General features: G+C 46.4%; 2 protein-coding genes across 3 annotated transcripts in view; both read left to right on the forward strand.

Annotated features, from left to right (window-relative positions):
- Positions 1–4,734, forward strand: part of Rab13 (RAB13, member RAS oncogene family) — a 12,615-nt gene extending 7,881 nt beyond the window's left edge. For both annotated transcript variants that reach the window (XM_021158102.1, XM_021158101.2), the window contains exons 2-8: positions 433–493; positions 1,770–1,830; positions 2,033–2,110; positions 2,724–2,813; positions 2,932–2,997; positions 3,080–3,133; positions 3,849–4,734. In XM_021158102.1, coding sequence (XP_021013761.1) covers positions 1,828–1,830; positions 2,033–2,110; positions 2,724–2,813; positions 2,932–2,997; positions 3,080–3,133; positions 3,849–3,926 — 369 coding nt within the window. In that variant the 5' untranslated portion in view covers positions 433–493; positions 1,770–1,827 and the 3' untranslated portion in view covers positions 3,927–4,734. The remainder of the gene's footprint in view (positions 1–432; positions 494–1,769; positions 1,831–2,032; positions 2,111–2,723; positions 2,814–2,931; positions 2,998–3,079; positions 3,134–3,848) is intronic.
- A 5,326-nt stretch (positions 4,735–10,060) lies between these two features.
- Positions 10,061–14,410, forward strand: Jtb (jumping translocation breakpoint). Its single transcript, XM_021158417.2, has 5 exons — positions 10,061–10,531; positions 10,687–10,724; positions 10,921–11,003; positions 12,090–12,169; positions 13,953–14,410. The coding sequence occupies exons 1-5, from the start codon at positions 10,449–10,451 to the stop codon at positions 14,107–14,109; spliced, it is 441 nt and encodes a 146-aa protein (XP_021014076.1). The 5' UTR covers positions 10,061–10,448; the 3' UTR covers positions 14,110–14,410.
- The last annotated feature ends 194 nt before the right edge of the window (positions 14,411–14,604 follow it).

Consider the following 14,604-nt stretch of genomic DNA (forward strand, 5'->3'; position numbering starts at 1 on the left):
CACCCCCCACCCCCGTCACTTCCAAGCTTAGCTCACTAGTTAATTCACATAGACTCAATCAGCTGCCCTCTCATTCCTCTCTACCCTGAAGGGCTAGCAGGGCGGGTGGAGGACCAGTAGTGTCTTTTCGGGGAGGAGGGGGAAGAGGGATGGGAAGGTGAGGTAGAGATGGAAGGGAAAGTTGTCAGATGGCATGCTTTTAACCCAGCTGAAGAGTTTCATAACTTTTCTCCAAAACGTCGTGAAATCTGAGGAGAAACAGTAATGCTTACCATAGGAATAAAGCTGTGGAAAAGCTCTCCCTCCTGGCTCCACATCCAGCAAGGTCACTACCTCGAGTGCCTGAGTACCAGCAGTTACTGGTGCAGCCCCCCACTCTCCCCCACCATACTTTCCACACATGCTTACCTGCCTTCACACCCTTCACCCCAGGAATTGATTTCAAGATCCGAACCGTGGACATAGAGGGGAAGAGGATCAAACTGCAAGTGTGGTGAGTGAGCTGCCCAGTCCCCAGCCAGACTGCCCTTTGACCCACCCCCACCCCTCCCCCACCCCTCCCCCTTCTTCTTCCTTACCTTTTCTCTCTTCAGTTTAGTTTGTGGTTTGGGGGTGTTTTGTTTTGTTTTTTAGACAAAGTCTCATGCAGCCCAGGAGGGCCTGGAACTCACTAATGTAGCTGAGAAAGAAAGCCCTTTATTAGTTCCCATGTCCTGTGTCCTGGTGTTACAGGCATGGGGCACCATGTTGGTCTTTCTGTTTTGCTTTCTTTCCTTCACCCCCCCTCTCCCCCTGATCCAGTACATCTCCTAATTTATCCATTTTGCTTAGTCAGCTATCAGCTGGCCTTGCATCTCTCTTCCTGGTGGCCCACTTTCAGTTTGTTTGTGTCTTTTCCTCACCCAGAGCATTCTCTGGACTTGAAAACAAATGTCTTTTGAGCTACGATGTAGAAACAGGTTCTAAGTGATTAAAAGACAAGTTGTAGAATTACAAATTTGACTCCCAGTCTATTGCTCTCAATAAATTTTAGAGAGCTACCTGGGTGTAAACGCTAGGACATGCTTTGAGTCCCAGCACTCCAGAAACAGAGGCAAGTGATCTCTGTGAGTTTGAGGTCAGCCTGGTCTACAGGGTGTGTTCTAGAACAGCCAGGGCTATGTAGAGAGACCCTATTTGAAACACACACACACACACACACACACACACACACGTGTACACACAATAATAATAAATGTAAAAGTTCTCTCCAGCACAGCTCACATACAGAGATGTAGCCTGACTGTCTCAAGGAGGCTGGAGACACCATGGACACTGAGGCACTATGAGGTTTTTCTGAAGCATTCTTGTGTGACAGATAAGCAGCAGCAGATAGGGTCTCAACCCTGGTGCTGCCCCTTCCCTTCTGCATGGCCTTCATTAGTTACCCAGCCTCCCTCCGAGCATTTGCTGCATTTATAAAAACTGGGGACAGTGAGCCATGCCTCACAGTGATACAGTGAGGGCCAGCTAGGATGACACACACACACATAAGGTGATACTTAAGATGGCACTTGGCATCTCTGAGTAAACAGGAGACATCCTGTTTCCCAGGCCTGGAGCCTCTGAATAGCAACCCAACCGTCCTTCTCCCGTTCCCCTTCACGGTTTCCTGAGTCTTTTCCTTTCAGCCTCCACCTCCAGTGTTGCAAAAGTTGAGTCCTTAGGAAAAGACTCCCCCCTTGGAGACTTCTTGCTTCTGTCTCACTCTGTGAAAACTTTTGCTTCAGGGACACTGCTGGCCAAGAACGATTCAAGACAATAACTACCGCCTATTACCGTGGAGCCATGGTATGAGGTGTGGGTCCGGACATGGGCTAAAGTCATAGCTTCATGAGCACAGAGGGTTGTGAGCATGCAGGGATAAAGAAGGAGGGCACAGAGCACATTACAGATAGCCCCATGTTGCCTGTGCTTAGACCCATGGACCAGACTTGGATGGTCACTTAGAGGTCAACAGATATGGGCCAAGGTGAACTTTGCCATCCCTTAGGGCATTATCCTCGTATATGACATCACAGATGAGAAATCCTTCGAGAATATTCAGAACTGGATGAAAAGCATCAAAGAGGTAAGATACCTCCAAAAGAAATAAGGGAACAAAGTAGCCCCTGAAGGGTGTTGGGGTGTTAGAATGGGCAGACTTCAGGTTTAATTTTATGTGTGTGGGTGTTTTGCCTGTGTGTACATCTGTGCCAAGAGCCTGGTGGTGCCCTCATAAGTCAGAAGAGGGTAGTGGACTCCTAGGACTGGAGTGACAGATGGTTTTGAGCCACCAGTTGAACCCAGGTTCTCTGGAAGAACACCCAGTGCTTCTAACTGCTGAGCCTTCTCCTGCCCCAAACCATCCTTTGGTTTTTTGTTTGCTTGTTTGTTTTTGGGTTTTGTTTTGTTTTGTTTTGAGACAGGGTTTCTCTGTGTAGCCCTGACTGTCCTGGAATTCACTCTGCAGATCAGGCTGACCTCGAACTCAGAAATCAGCCTGCCTCTGCCTCCCAAGTGCTGGGATTAAAGGCATGCGCCACCACTGCCTAGCTTGTTTTTGTTTTCTTCTTGAGACAGGGTCTCTCACTCTGTAGTAGCCCCAGCTGGTGTGAAACTTAACAGGTCTTGAGCTCACAGCAATCCTCCTGCCTCAGCTTTCTAAAGAAAGCTCTACCTTCTGCTTGTTTTGCTGTCTTCAGAATGCCTCTGCGGGAGTGGAGCGCCTCCTGCTGGGAAACAAGTGTGACATGGAGGCCAAGCGGCAGGTGCAGAGAGAGCAGGCGGAGAAGGTGAGTGAGGCTGGGCTGTTTACTGCAGGGCTGGGAGACCCAAGTGAGGAGGAAGCATTGCTGAGTGCTTTGCTTCTGCCTTTATCCAGCGCTCTCCTTCCTACCTCATCCCCTACAGTTGGCTCGAGAGCACAGAATCCGATTTTTTGAGACGAGTGCCAAATCCAGTGTGAATGTGGATGAGGTGAGAGCCATCCTCCGAGAGATAAAAGATACTAATAGTTTCATCCCCTCCTTCAACCTGGGCTGACCAGTTTCCCCTTTAGGCTTTCAGTTCCCTGGCCCGTGACATCTTGCTCAAGACAGGAGGCAGGAGATCGGTGAGTTGGTTCTACTCGGCTGAGTACCACTGCGCGTGTCTGCAAGAACTGAAGTGGAGTGTGGTACTGCACACCTATGGTCCCAGCACCGAGAGGTGCTGGCAGAAGGACCAGGAGTTCATGTTCATCCTCCACTTCTCTGTCTAAACTCAAAAGTACCTGTGGAGAACACCTTTTTTTTTTTAGATTTCTTTATTATTATATCTAAGTACTGTCTTCATTATTATATTATGTCTTTATTATTATATCTAAGTACTGTCTATTATATCTAAGTACTGTAGCTGTCTTCAGACACACCAGAAGAGGGCATCAGATCTCATTAAGGATGGTTGTAAGCCACCATGTGGTTGCTGGGATTTGAACTCAAAACCTTCAGAAGAGCAGTCAGTGCTCTTAATCGCTGAGCCATCTCTCCAGCCCTGGAGAACACCTTTAATGCCAGCACTAGGGAGGCCGAGGCAGGCTGATCTCTGAGGTCAAGGTCAGCCTGGTCTACAGCAGGAGTGTCTAGACAGCCAGGGCTACACAAAGAAACCTTGTCTCATTAAAAAAAGACGATTGAGGAGGAGGAACAATGCCAAAGATTTCCCATAAAGTGGGGGTAGGGTTAAGGGATGAGGGGGTGGGAAAAGGTGGGGGTGGGGGGCCCTGAGTTTATAGACAATTCTTCCACCAGCCCTTCACACACCTGATCTTTCTACCTTCCTAATTCTAGGGAACCAACAGTAAGCCCTCAAGCACCGACCTAAAAACATCTGACAAGAAGAACAACAACAAGTGCTTGTTAGGCTGAGAGCATTTCTTGCCTCCTATTCACCCTGAACCTGGAGGCTAGACCTGAGGGAGTCGGACTGAGGGATTGCAGATGGGAGAACTGTGGTGGCACCTCAAGGGGGAGATGAGGGGAATAAGGAGATGGCGAAGGCGAGGATGGGACAGAAGAAAGGGGCAGGGAAAGGAGGGGGAGGAACCAAGGATGTGAAAGGTGAACAGAAGGGATTTGAGAAGAGGAAAGGAAGAAGAAATGAATGGCTCAGGTCTTGGACAGTCCAACATTAATGTCAACATGCTGATCTCTCCGTTCCTGGTTCAGGGTTAGGGTCCTGAGAGGCTGGCTCAGCACTACTCTGAGGGTCCCTCACTCTACAAGGTCTTTGTTAGTATTAAAGGCCACTGTTTTGCATGAATGTCCCATTTGCATTACTTTCATTATTGTCAGAATTGCTCTTCACGCAAATCCTATTTTTGTCACGTCAAGATATTGGTTCACCTGAATGTGGCTGGGTTCCCCTTCCTTGCCCCAACTCTCACCAGTGATGAAAACAGCATGGGGCAGCCTGAAGGACGGACATCCTGTTTCCACTGTGGGTTCCCAAGGACTACAAGAGTGGACGGAACCTTGCGTTAAGCACACAGTAACCCAAAGACAAAGGATTTGAACCAGGCTTCAGTAAACAGCAGCACTTAGTATGGTTTATCCAAGGAGATGTGGGACATCTTTGATTCTGATGTAGTCAACTTAGGTGTTGGGCACTGTTAGCTGCTTTTGTTAGAGTATTCTCAGTGTTGCACAAAGAAATACATGAACAAGGTGAGAGTAACCTGGCAAGCTGATTTCTTTTTGTAAAAAAACAGTGGGCAGCAACCCAAACTGAAAGTTCACTTAGGTTTTGTTCCAGTGTCAAGAGGTGACTGACTTGGCCTCACCTCTGCTGGGAGCTCAGCTTCAGAATCTTTTAAGATTGATGAGGCTGGGCGTGGTGGCGCACGCCTTTAATCCCAACACTTGGGAGGCAGAGGCAGGCAGATTTCTGAGTTCCAGGCCAGCCTGGTCTACAAAATGAGTTCCAGGACAGCCGGGGCTATACAGAGAAACTGTCTCAAAAAAAAACACCCCAAAAAAAACAAAACAAACAAACAAACAAAAAAAAAATGATTGACGAGTTTCAAATGAATCTCCAAAAAAGGAAATGAGAGAAAGAGGGAAAGGGTCAGCTGCGAGTGCGGGTCGGTATTGGGGACGCAGCAAGACTTTGGAAACAAAGCTTTACCAGGTAGAGAAGAGTAAGGAGATTTGGTATCACTTTACTACAGTAAAGAGTCTTTTATACGGTGGGTGAGACTTAGGAAATATTGGCCAATCATGGGCTTGTCATCTTTTGTTACAAACAACCTTTTTTTCACAATTTGAAAGGAGGGGCCAGGCAGTGATGGCGCACGCCTTTATTCCCAGCACTTGGGAGGCAGAGGCAGGCAGATTTCTGAGTTCGAGGCCAGCCTGGTCTACAGAGTGAGTTCCAGGATAGCCAGGGCTACACAGAGAAACCCTGTCTCGAAACAAACAAACAAACAAACAGGAAGAAAAAGAAAGGGAAGAGAGACAGGAGAGATTGACTTGCTTGTATTTACTGAGCCTTTGCTTTGTACCAGACAATAATCACTAAACACTGAACAGCTTCTGGATGGCACAGGTAGACAGAGAAGTAGACGAACTTTTAAAAGAAAAATGGCTCTTCTTGGGTTTTTTTGTTTGTTTGTTTGTTTGTTGTTGTTTTGTTTTGTTTTTGCCAAGCATGGTGGCTCAGGCCTTTAATCCCAGTACTCAGAAAGCAGAAGTAGGCGGATCTCTGTGAATTTCAGGCCATCTAGGACTATAATAGCAAGACTTGTCTAAAAAAAATATAAATGTTTATTTCTGTTATTGTTAGATGACTGCATGTTTAAATGTGGGAGCCAGCTCCTGGGGACCAGCTTGCTCCTCCCGAGGACTAGACTCAGGTGATCAGGCTTGCATGGCCAAGACGTTTCCCTGTTGAGCTGTCTTCATCTCTCCTCTTTTTGATTTCCTGCAACTGGGTATCTTTGTTACTTTTCTACTGCCGTGAAGAGACCATTGTAGTGAGAATTTTGGTTTCTTTAAAAACACAGAAATATTATAAGGATGTTTTTGTTTTAATCCCAGGTGTGGGCTATGAGGCAGCTTCACAGCAGCTGCCTATGATTTGCCTCGAGCTCTAGCAGGGGTGTGATTTTGCCAGCTGCAGATGGTTTTTGCCGGTGTGTGATATTTGGAATTCTGGGACTTTTCAGAGGATATGTAAATGCTAGAGCCCCAATCAAGAGGCTGTTGGCCAGCTGGTGCTTAGACACTATTAAGAGATAAGAAATTAGATATAACAATAGTGAAGATCAAACTTGCTTCAAGGAACTTGATGCCCCTAATTACAGGAAGTAGTCTAACAGTATCATATTGTTGTCCCCTTGCCCCTCTATCCTTTCATTTCTCTTACCTAGTGTTAGAGGTTGAAAGGGCAGAAGAGGGGTGGGTGAGGATGTAAGAAAAAGAACCCACAAAGTAGCCAAAAGTCCAGTTGCACATCTTGACCAAGGCAACTTGAGAATTTGAGTTCGCCGGGTGGTATAGCCAGGGCTATACAGAGAAACCCTGTCTTGAAAAACCAAAAAAAAAAAAAAAAGAATTTGAGTTCATTAGTGGCTTGCTTGCAGTTTCAGAGTGTTGGGAGTCCGTGGCCATCAAGGTAGGGAACATGGAAACAAGCAGGCAGGAATGGCTCTAGAGCAGTAGCAGTGAGGTCTGTGTGATGATTCACAAGCACAAGGCAGAGAAAGCTAACTGGACATAGTGTGGCTTTTGAAACCTCAAAGCCATCCCCAATGACACACCTAGGCCACACCCCCTAATCCTTACCAAAATGTTCTAACAACTAGAGACCAATCAGTCAAATATATGTGCTTACAGAGGCTGTTCTCATTCAGACTACCACATGAGGTCTCACAATGTAGATCAGGCTGGCCTTGAACTTGCAGTGGTCCTCCTGCCTCCCAAGTGCTGTGACATAAACAATATTTAATTCCTGAAAAATAAAGGAGAAAATCCTATAGACGCACAAAAATCAGTAAGTTCAGGCTGGATACACTGACCCTGACTGTATTTTACCCTCTTTCACTCTCTTTTATTGTCCTCTTTGAGACTGTTTCCTGACATGGCTTAGTCTTGTCTCATCCATGTGAATCCCATACCTCATCCGTTTATCTCAGCCTGCACTACACAATGATATGTGGCCTTCAATAAACAAAATGAACTGCTCAGAAGATGGGTAAAGTGTCAGCCAGGAAGCCTCATAACATGAATTTCAGACAAGACATAGGGTCGGAGGGCACAGGCTGGCCCAACCTTGTAAAGAGCCAGGTGCTGAGTCACATCTACAACCACAGCACTCCTAGAGGAGGTGGGATGTGGAAACAGGAGAATTGCTAGGAAGAACATAGCTCGGGAAAAAGATCCTGCCCTAAGCTAAAAAGAAACTTCTAGAAAGTTGTTCCTGGACCTCCACAAGCACACGGAGGCACAAAAGCACTCACATGAACCCACACAACATAAAGATTTTTGAGACAGAGCTCTCACTTATGGGGGAAAACTTGCCTGCTTCCCCTTAAGTTCAAGGGCAATTTTATTAGGGTTAAATGTTTCCTGGGGCAGACAGTGCTGTAAGATTCAGCGTAGGGCGGAAATGCTCTTTTGTTTGAGTCTGCATGGACAAGCTGCCACATGGTGGGGACAGGAGCTTTAGGAAAAGTAAGATGTCCAAAGTATTTGAGAAAACATGCTTAAAACAGAGATAGAAAAGGGACAGCCACACTTTTCTGAGTAACACAGAAAATCAGATTAACTTCCAAAATGACACAGCTGTGGCCCTGTGAGATACTGCCTCAGTAAAGTCCCTCCCTCCTTCCCTCCCTTCCTTCCTTCCTTCCTTCCTTCCTCCCTCTCTCCCTCTCCTCTCCTTCCTTCCCTCCCTTCCAACAAGGTTTCTCTGTGCATCTCTGGCTGTCTTGGAATTTGCTCTGTAGAGGAGGCTAGCCTTGAACTCAGAGACCCACTTGCCTCTGCCTTCCAAATGCTGGAAATAAAGGAATGTGCCACTAACGCTAGGCTCTAGATAAACTTTGGCACATTTGGTCTACCTCAAATCTGGGATTATTTATCTCTTTTTATTTATTTATTTGTTAAAATATTTATTTATTATTATTATTATTTTATTTTATTATTTTATTTTTTTTTTGTTTTTCGAGACAGGGTTTCTCTGTATAGCCCTGGCTGTCCTGGAGCTCACTTTGTAGACCAGGCTGGCCTCGAACTCAGAAATCCACCTGCCTCTGCCTCCCGAGTGCTGGGATTAAAGGCGTGCGCCACCACGACCGGTTTATTTATTATATCTTAAGTACACTGTAGCTGACTTCAGACACACCAGAAGAGGGCATCAGATTTCACTACGGGCGGTTGTGAGCCACCATGTGGTTGCTGGGATTTGAACTCAGGACCTCTGGAAGACCAGTCAGTGCTCTTAGCTGCTGAGCCATCTCTCCAGCCCTATTTATCTCTTTTTACTTCATTGATTTACTTAGTTTTTGAGATAGGGTCTCGTTTACTCTGGAGTCGCCATTTAGGAGGCAAAGGCAGAACTGCTACAGGCTGAAGGGCAACCAGTGCTCCACATTAAGACCCTGCCTTAAATTCAAGCAGCAAAAAGACAGTGACCCCCAAGGAAAATACCAGCTTCTTGTTTTGTTTTTCTAAACATGGTTTCTCTGATTAGTCCTAGTGGTCCTGGAACTTACTCTGTAGACCAGGCTGGCTTCAAATTCAAAGATCTACCTGCCTCTGCCCCCTGAGTGCTGGCATTCAAGGGCTGTGCCACCATGCCCAGCAAGATTAACATCTTAGTCACATCCCAGGGAAGAATTTTTTTATTAAAAAAAAAATTATTTCATGTGTGTGTGTGCGCACGCTTTGGTGTACATCCTGTGCATGCCTGGTACCTGTGGTGTACAAAAGAGTGTGTGCGATCTCCTGCAACTAACTGTAGCTGTGAGTCCCTGTGGGCGCTGGAAATCAAACCTGGATCCTCTGGAAGAACATCTAGGCTCTTAACTACTGAGTCACCTCTTCAGAAGAACAGATTTTTTTTTTTCTCTCTTTCTTCTTACTTTTTTTTTTCTTTCTTCCTTTCTTTGTTTCTTTCTGGACAGAAATTCAATTCTGTCATCATCTAATTCTGGCTGGCCTGAAACTTGCTATGTTGACAAGGCTGGTCTCAAACTCTACCTACCTCCTGAGTACTAGGACTAAAGGCTTGAGCCACCACACCACCAATCGAGTCGCTGACAAGCTCCTAAATCTAGTTCCAATAATACTTTCAATTTAAAATCTCTACGCTCTAATCAGGTAAAGAGGTGACAGGCCTTTAATCCCAGCTCTCGGGTCTTGAAGCCAGCTTGGTCTACAAAACAAGTTCCAGGACAGACAGAGCTGCACAGAGAAACCCTTCCTCAAAATAATAATAATAACAACAACAGCAACATAAAATAAAAAAATAAATATCAACCAACCAACCAAATAAATATTAAAAATCTGTGTTCTTAGCCTTGAGATCATTTCCTTATTTGTAGGAGCAAGGGAGAGGTGAGAACTCCTGAGGTTTTTCAAAGGAATAGCTCTGCGAAGCAGTTTCACACTCACAGAAGGGGAAACAGACACCGTTCATTGGCGTAGAGTCGCAAGTTTCAAGATGCAAGAGCAAGTTTCAAATGCGATGCAGTTTCTCCTCCCATCAGATTTCCGGAACCCAAGGTGCGTGCCAAAGTTGGCCAGGGTGTTAAGCCAGAAATGGGAAAGGTGTCAAGAGCCTAATGGTGAGCCCAAAGTTTTGATGAAGGACCCAAGTACAGACAGAGCGGCATTTGGCCCCCTTTTATTCCTCCCCGCTCTCCTGGTTCTAAACAGACAAGCAGGTGTGTTATCAGGGAGAAGCGAACCCAGAACAAACGAGATCGCCTCTACCACCGGTCCCGCCGGCTCTGCAAACACTACAAGGACCACACTGCCGCGCGGCGCCCAGCTGAAGAGTCGCGTGATCCTGCGCAAACGCAGTGAGATGCAGTTGCCACCGAGTCCGGAACGACAACAGCAGCAAACAGACGAGAGCACCCGGGAAGAGTCGGCGTCGCCAGTGCCGGAACCAGGAGCCTCCGCGAGCAAGATGGCCGCTCCCGAGACCGAGGCCGAGGGGCACGGGCACTAGGTCCGGACCCGCGTACCCTTCTCCCGGACGCCTGCGTCCCCACAAAGACCTCGAGCTTCTAGCCAAGACACCCGCATGGATTATTCTCGCTGTGGTCACGAGGCCGTTCCTAAAGCGCTCTAGTTGGCCCAGACTGAGAACTCTGGCATCTGGCTGCTCGGAGCTGGAACCTCAGGGAAGTCTGCTGCAACAAGTGCGACCCTGACCGCTCCATGCTCGCGGGCGCGGGGAGGCGTGGCCTCCCCCGGGCCGGCCACCTCTGTTGGCTGCTGTGCGCTTTCACCTTAAAACTCTGGTAAGTGGGTACTGGGGAGAGAAAAGGAGATCGCAGGCGAACCCCATAGTCTACGCCCCCAGAAACCGGGACACTTCATCCACAGACGTCCAAAGTGGGTATGCGCTGTCTTCTGCGAGCTCACTGTTGTTCTTACCCCCTTCCCCTACCTGCAGCGAGGCAGAGGCTCCGGTGCGCGAGGAGAAGCTATCAGGTGGGTGATTGCCCGAGAACCCTGTACCTTTATGGCTTGTTTCTAATGTCTTTTTAGTATACCCAGAACACAGAAAAATAAGGTGCCACATGGAATGAGGGCAAGCACTGTGTTGGGAAGCTAGATGGGCAGAGCCTTTGAGAGAAATGTTTTTTGAATGGTCTTCGGCTGGCCGTTTTTCTCTCTCTCCTTTTAGTGAGCACTTCAACTTCGCCATGTTGGTTGGCAGAAGAGTTTGTGGTGACTGAAGAGTGTACTCCATGTTCTAACTTCCAGATTGTGAGTATTTGGGTTGTTTGTTGTTTTGGTAAGCATTCCATTAATGGCCGGGCAGTGGTGGTGCACGCCTTTATTCCCAGCACTTGGGAGGCAGAGGCAGGAGGATTTCTGAGTTCGAGGCCAGCCTGGTCTACAGAGTGAGGGCTACATAGAGAAACCCTGTCTCGAAAAACCAAACCAAACCAAAACCAAACCAAAACAAAACAAAAAGCATGCCATTAATGTGTCTTCCTTCTTTCTTCCCAGACTCTTAGGTTATGTTCAAATCTTTTTTTTTGTCTGTTTCATTTTATGTATATAGGTATTTTGCTTGCTTGCATATGTATTTGGGGTGTGTGTGAGAGATGCCCTAAAAATCCAGAAGAGGTCATCAGATCTAGAATCAGAAAAGATTGAGTCCCAATGTGGGTGCTGGGAATGGAACCCTGTCCTCTCTAAGAGCAACCAGCAACCAGTGTTCTTCACCACTGAGCCTTATCTCCAGCCCTCATTTTATTTATTTATTTATTTATTTTATTTTGAGACAGTGTCTCACTATATAGCACTGTCTGGTCTGGAACAACTGACCATGTAGGCCAGGCTGGTTTTGAACATTGTATTCGTTTTCTGTGGGTCATGTGCCACCGAAGTCAGAGGACAACTTTCTCTCTTCCCACCACATAGATGGGCCTCTCTTTCCACTGATGGCTAACTAGGCCATCTTCTGATTCATATGCAGCTAGAGACACGAGCTCCGGGGGGGTACTGGTTAGTTCATATTGTTGTTCCACCTATAGGGTTGCAGATCCCTTTAGCTCCTTGGGTACTTTCTCTAGCTCCTCCATTGGGGGCCCTGTGTTCCATCCAATGCTGACTGTGAACATCCACTTCTGTGTTTGCCAGGCCCCAGCATAGCCTCACCATAATTTTTAATACATAATAAATTCTGGAATTTCTCCTTATGTCCTAATTGTTCCTCCTTCTACCAACCACCTCCACCATCTATTAGCTCTGTGCTGTCTGTCCGCCAGCTCTGGCTCTTTCTGGACAGCAGGCCTTCTGTTTTTTTCTTCTTCCTAACGTGCTTTTGGATATTTCTTTTCGTAGAAAACAACACCTGAGTGTGGTTCTACAGGGTATGTGGAAAAAATCACATGCAGCTCGTCTAAGAGGAATGAATTCAGAAGGTACGAGTTGTTTCTCTACCCTGTGGTAACTGAAAGAAAGATGAAATTTCAAGACCTGTAAGTCATATAAAGTACTCAGAAATTGTGGTTGTTTGTGAGCCTAGAGGCTGCCTGGGGCTGAGAAAAAAGAAAAACAAACCCGGGTATGCCCCGTAGTTAAAACATTCCTGGGAACAGCGTGACCATAAGATAAAGAGGAATGTGAGGACATAACAGGGCTATCTGAACTGTGTCAACAACTCACAGAACTCTGACACCCTGCACGGACATGTAATTTTTCTGCTGATGTTTAAATAAGCCAATAGTGTGTCGCTATGCTGAATTCCACACTCCTAAGCCCCTTACCACATAAAAACCCCTAGCTTTCGAGCCTCGGGGCCGACATCCGTTATCTCCTGTGTGGGATGCATGTCGGTCTGGAGCTCTGTCATTAAACTACCTCGTGCAATTACATCAAGGCCTTTTCGTGATTCTTTGGGTGCACACTGGATTAGAAATTGAGTGGAGGTTTCCCCACTAGGTTCTATCATAACCTCTTCTGATCCTATTATATTAGGAAGCTATCTCCCAGTCTTGGTGTAGTTTGGCAGAGGAGGAGAGGTGAGCCAAATTACCCCTAGTTCCTAACCCCAGTCTTCAGCACTATGTTATTGGTTAGATTCTCTGATCAAATAATTTGGTCAGGGCATGGGGAATGTAGCCCATTAGTAAAGTGCTGGGGTCGTGGGGTGGGTTATTCCTTGAATCTCAGCTCTCAGGAGGCAGAAGCAGGCTCAGATCAACACCAGCCTGGTCTATGTAGGGGAGCAGTTTAGTAGGCCACGGCTATATCATAAGTACCTATTCTCAAGTAAGCAAGCAGCAAAGCCAGGTGTGATAACACACATCTCAGCACTCTCAGAAGGCAGAGGCAGACATATTTCTAAGAGAGCCTGATTAGATGCTTCAGTGATTAAAGGCACTTAGCACTATTGCAGAGAACCCTGTTTCAGTTCTCAGCACCTACAAAGTTGGTCTGACTCCAGTTCCCAGGTATCTGCCAGCACCCTCTTTTGGCCTCCTTAGGCATTAAGCACACACATGGTACATATACATACATGCATGAAAACAGTCATACATATAAATTAAATAAATCTACAGCAACTTGAGTTTGAACCTCAGAATTCAGATGCTAGAAGTATAGAACTCATTTCAGCAAGTTGTCTTCTAACTGGTTGTGTGTGTGTGTTTGTGTGTGTTTTCAGACAGGGACAATGGCAACCTCTTCCTTGGCATGAGTATGCACACACAAAATATAAAAAACAAATGTAACTTTTTAAAAAAGGAAGAAGAGCTGGGCGTGGTAGTACACTTTGTAATCCTAACATTTGGGAAGTGGAGGCAGGGGAGTTGGGAGTTCAAGGCCAGCTTGATCTACCTGAGACTTTTTTGTTTGTTTTATTTTTGAGATAGGGTTTCTTTGTATGGATCTGGCTCTCCTAGAACTTGCTGTGTAGTCCAGGCTGGCTTTGAACTCACAGAGATCTCTACCTTTGCCTCCCCAGTGCTGGGATTAAAGGCATGGACCACCACCACCAGCGCCCAGTGAAACTTTATCAGAAAAAAAAAAAAAAAAAAAGCAATCAAACTGGTTAATGCTGCTCTGTTTGTGTCATCAGAGACTACAGACATGACTAACTAGTTTCTCTTATTTTCAGATAGTGTTTTGGGTGGGCTGCCGTGGAGAACGGTAATTAAGAGAAACTGACTTTCCCTGGGAGTGACTGTCCTTTTCTACCCTCAGCTGCCGTTCGGCTCTACTGGAACAACACTTATTCTGGAAATTTGAAGGCGTCGTGGTGGCTGTAGCTTTAGTCTTCGCCTGCCTTGTCATCGTTCGTCAGCGACAACTGGACAGAAAGGCTCTTGAAAAAGTCCGGAAGCAAATTGAGTCCATATAGCTGAATTTCTCCTGTATTATGGTGGCTCTTTACGGACTGTATCTCAGATGGAGAAAGTTCAGCTGGCTAATTTGCACTCGTAAGCCTTGTGGTAGTGGCATTTTCAATGACTTCCTCTTCTAGACCGTTAATGAGCACAATAAAAAGTAAAATAGAACTGGACATGACACAGACTTGGAACCCCAGCACTCGAGAGAATGAGGCTGGAGGATCCTTGGTAACTTTGTAGGCCGACTAGGCTGAACTACATAGTAAGCCTGTCTTTAAAGAGAAAACAGAAATAATAAAGGAGTAAACAGTTTCCTTCAGTGTAATAATTTGGCTTGGGGAGGACTGGGGGAGGTGGGAGATGCCTTAAATCCTAGTACTTGGGCAGCAGAGAGAGGCAGATCTCTGTGAGTTCAAGGCCAGCTTGGACTACATATGGAGCTCCAGGCCATCAAGGAATACTTGGTCTCAAAAAATTAATTAAAAGCCGGGCGGTGGTGGCACACG

The sequence above is a fragment of the Mus caroli genome, chromosome 3 (assembly GCF_900094665.2).
Source record: "Mus caroli chromosome 3, CAROLI_EIJ_v1.1, whole genome shotgun sequence".
NCBI classification, from domain to species: domain Eukaryota; kingdom Metazoa; phylum Chordata; class Mammalia; order Rodentia; family Muridae; genus Mus; species Mus caroli.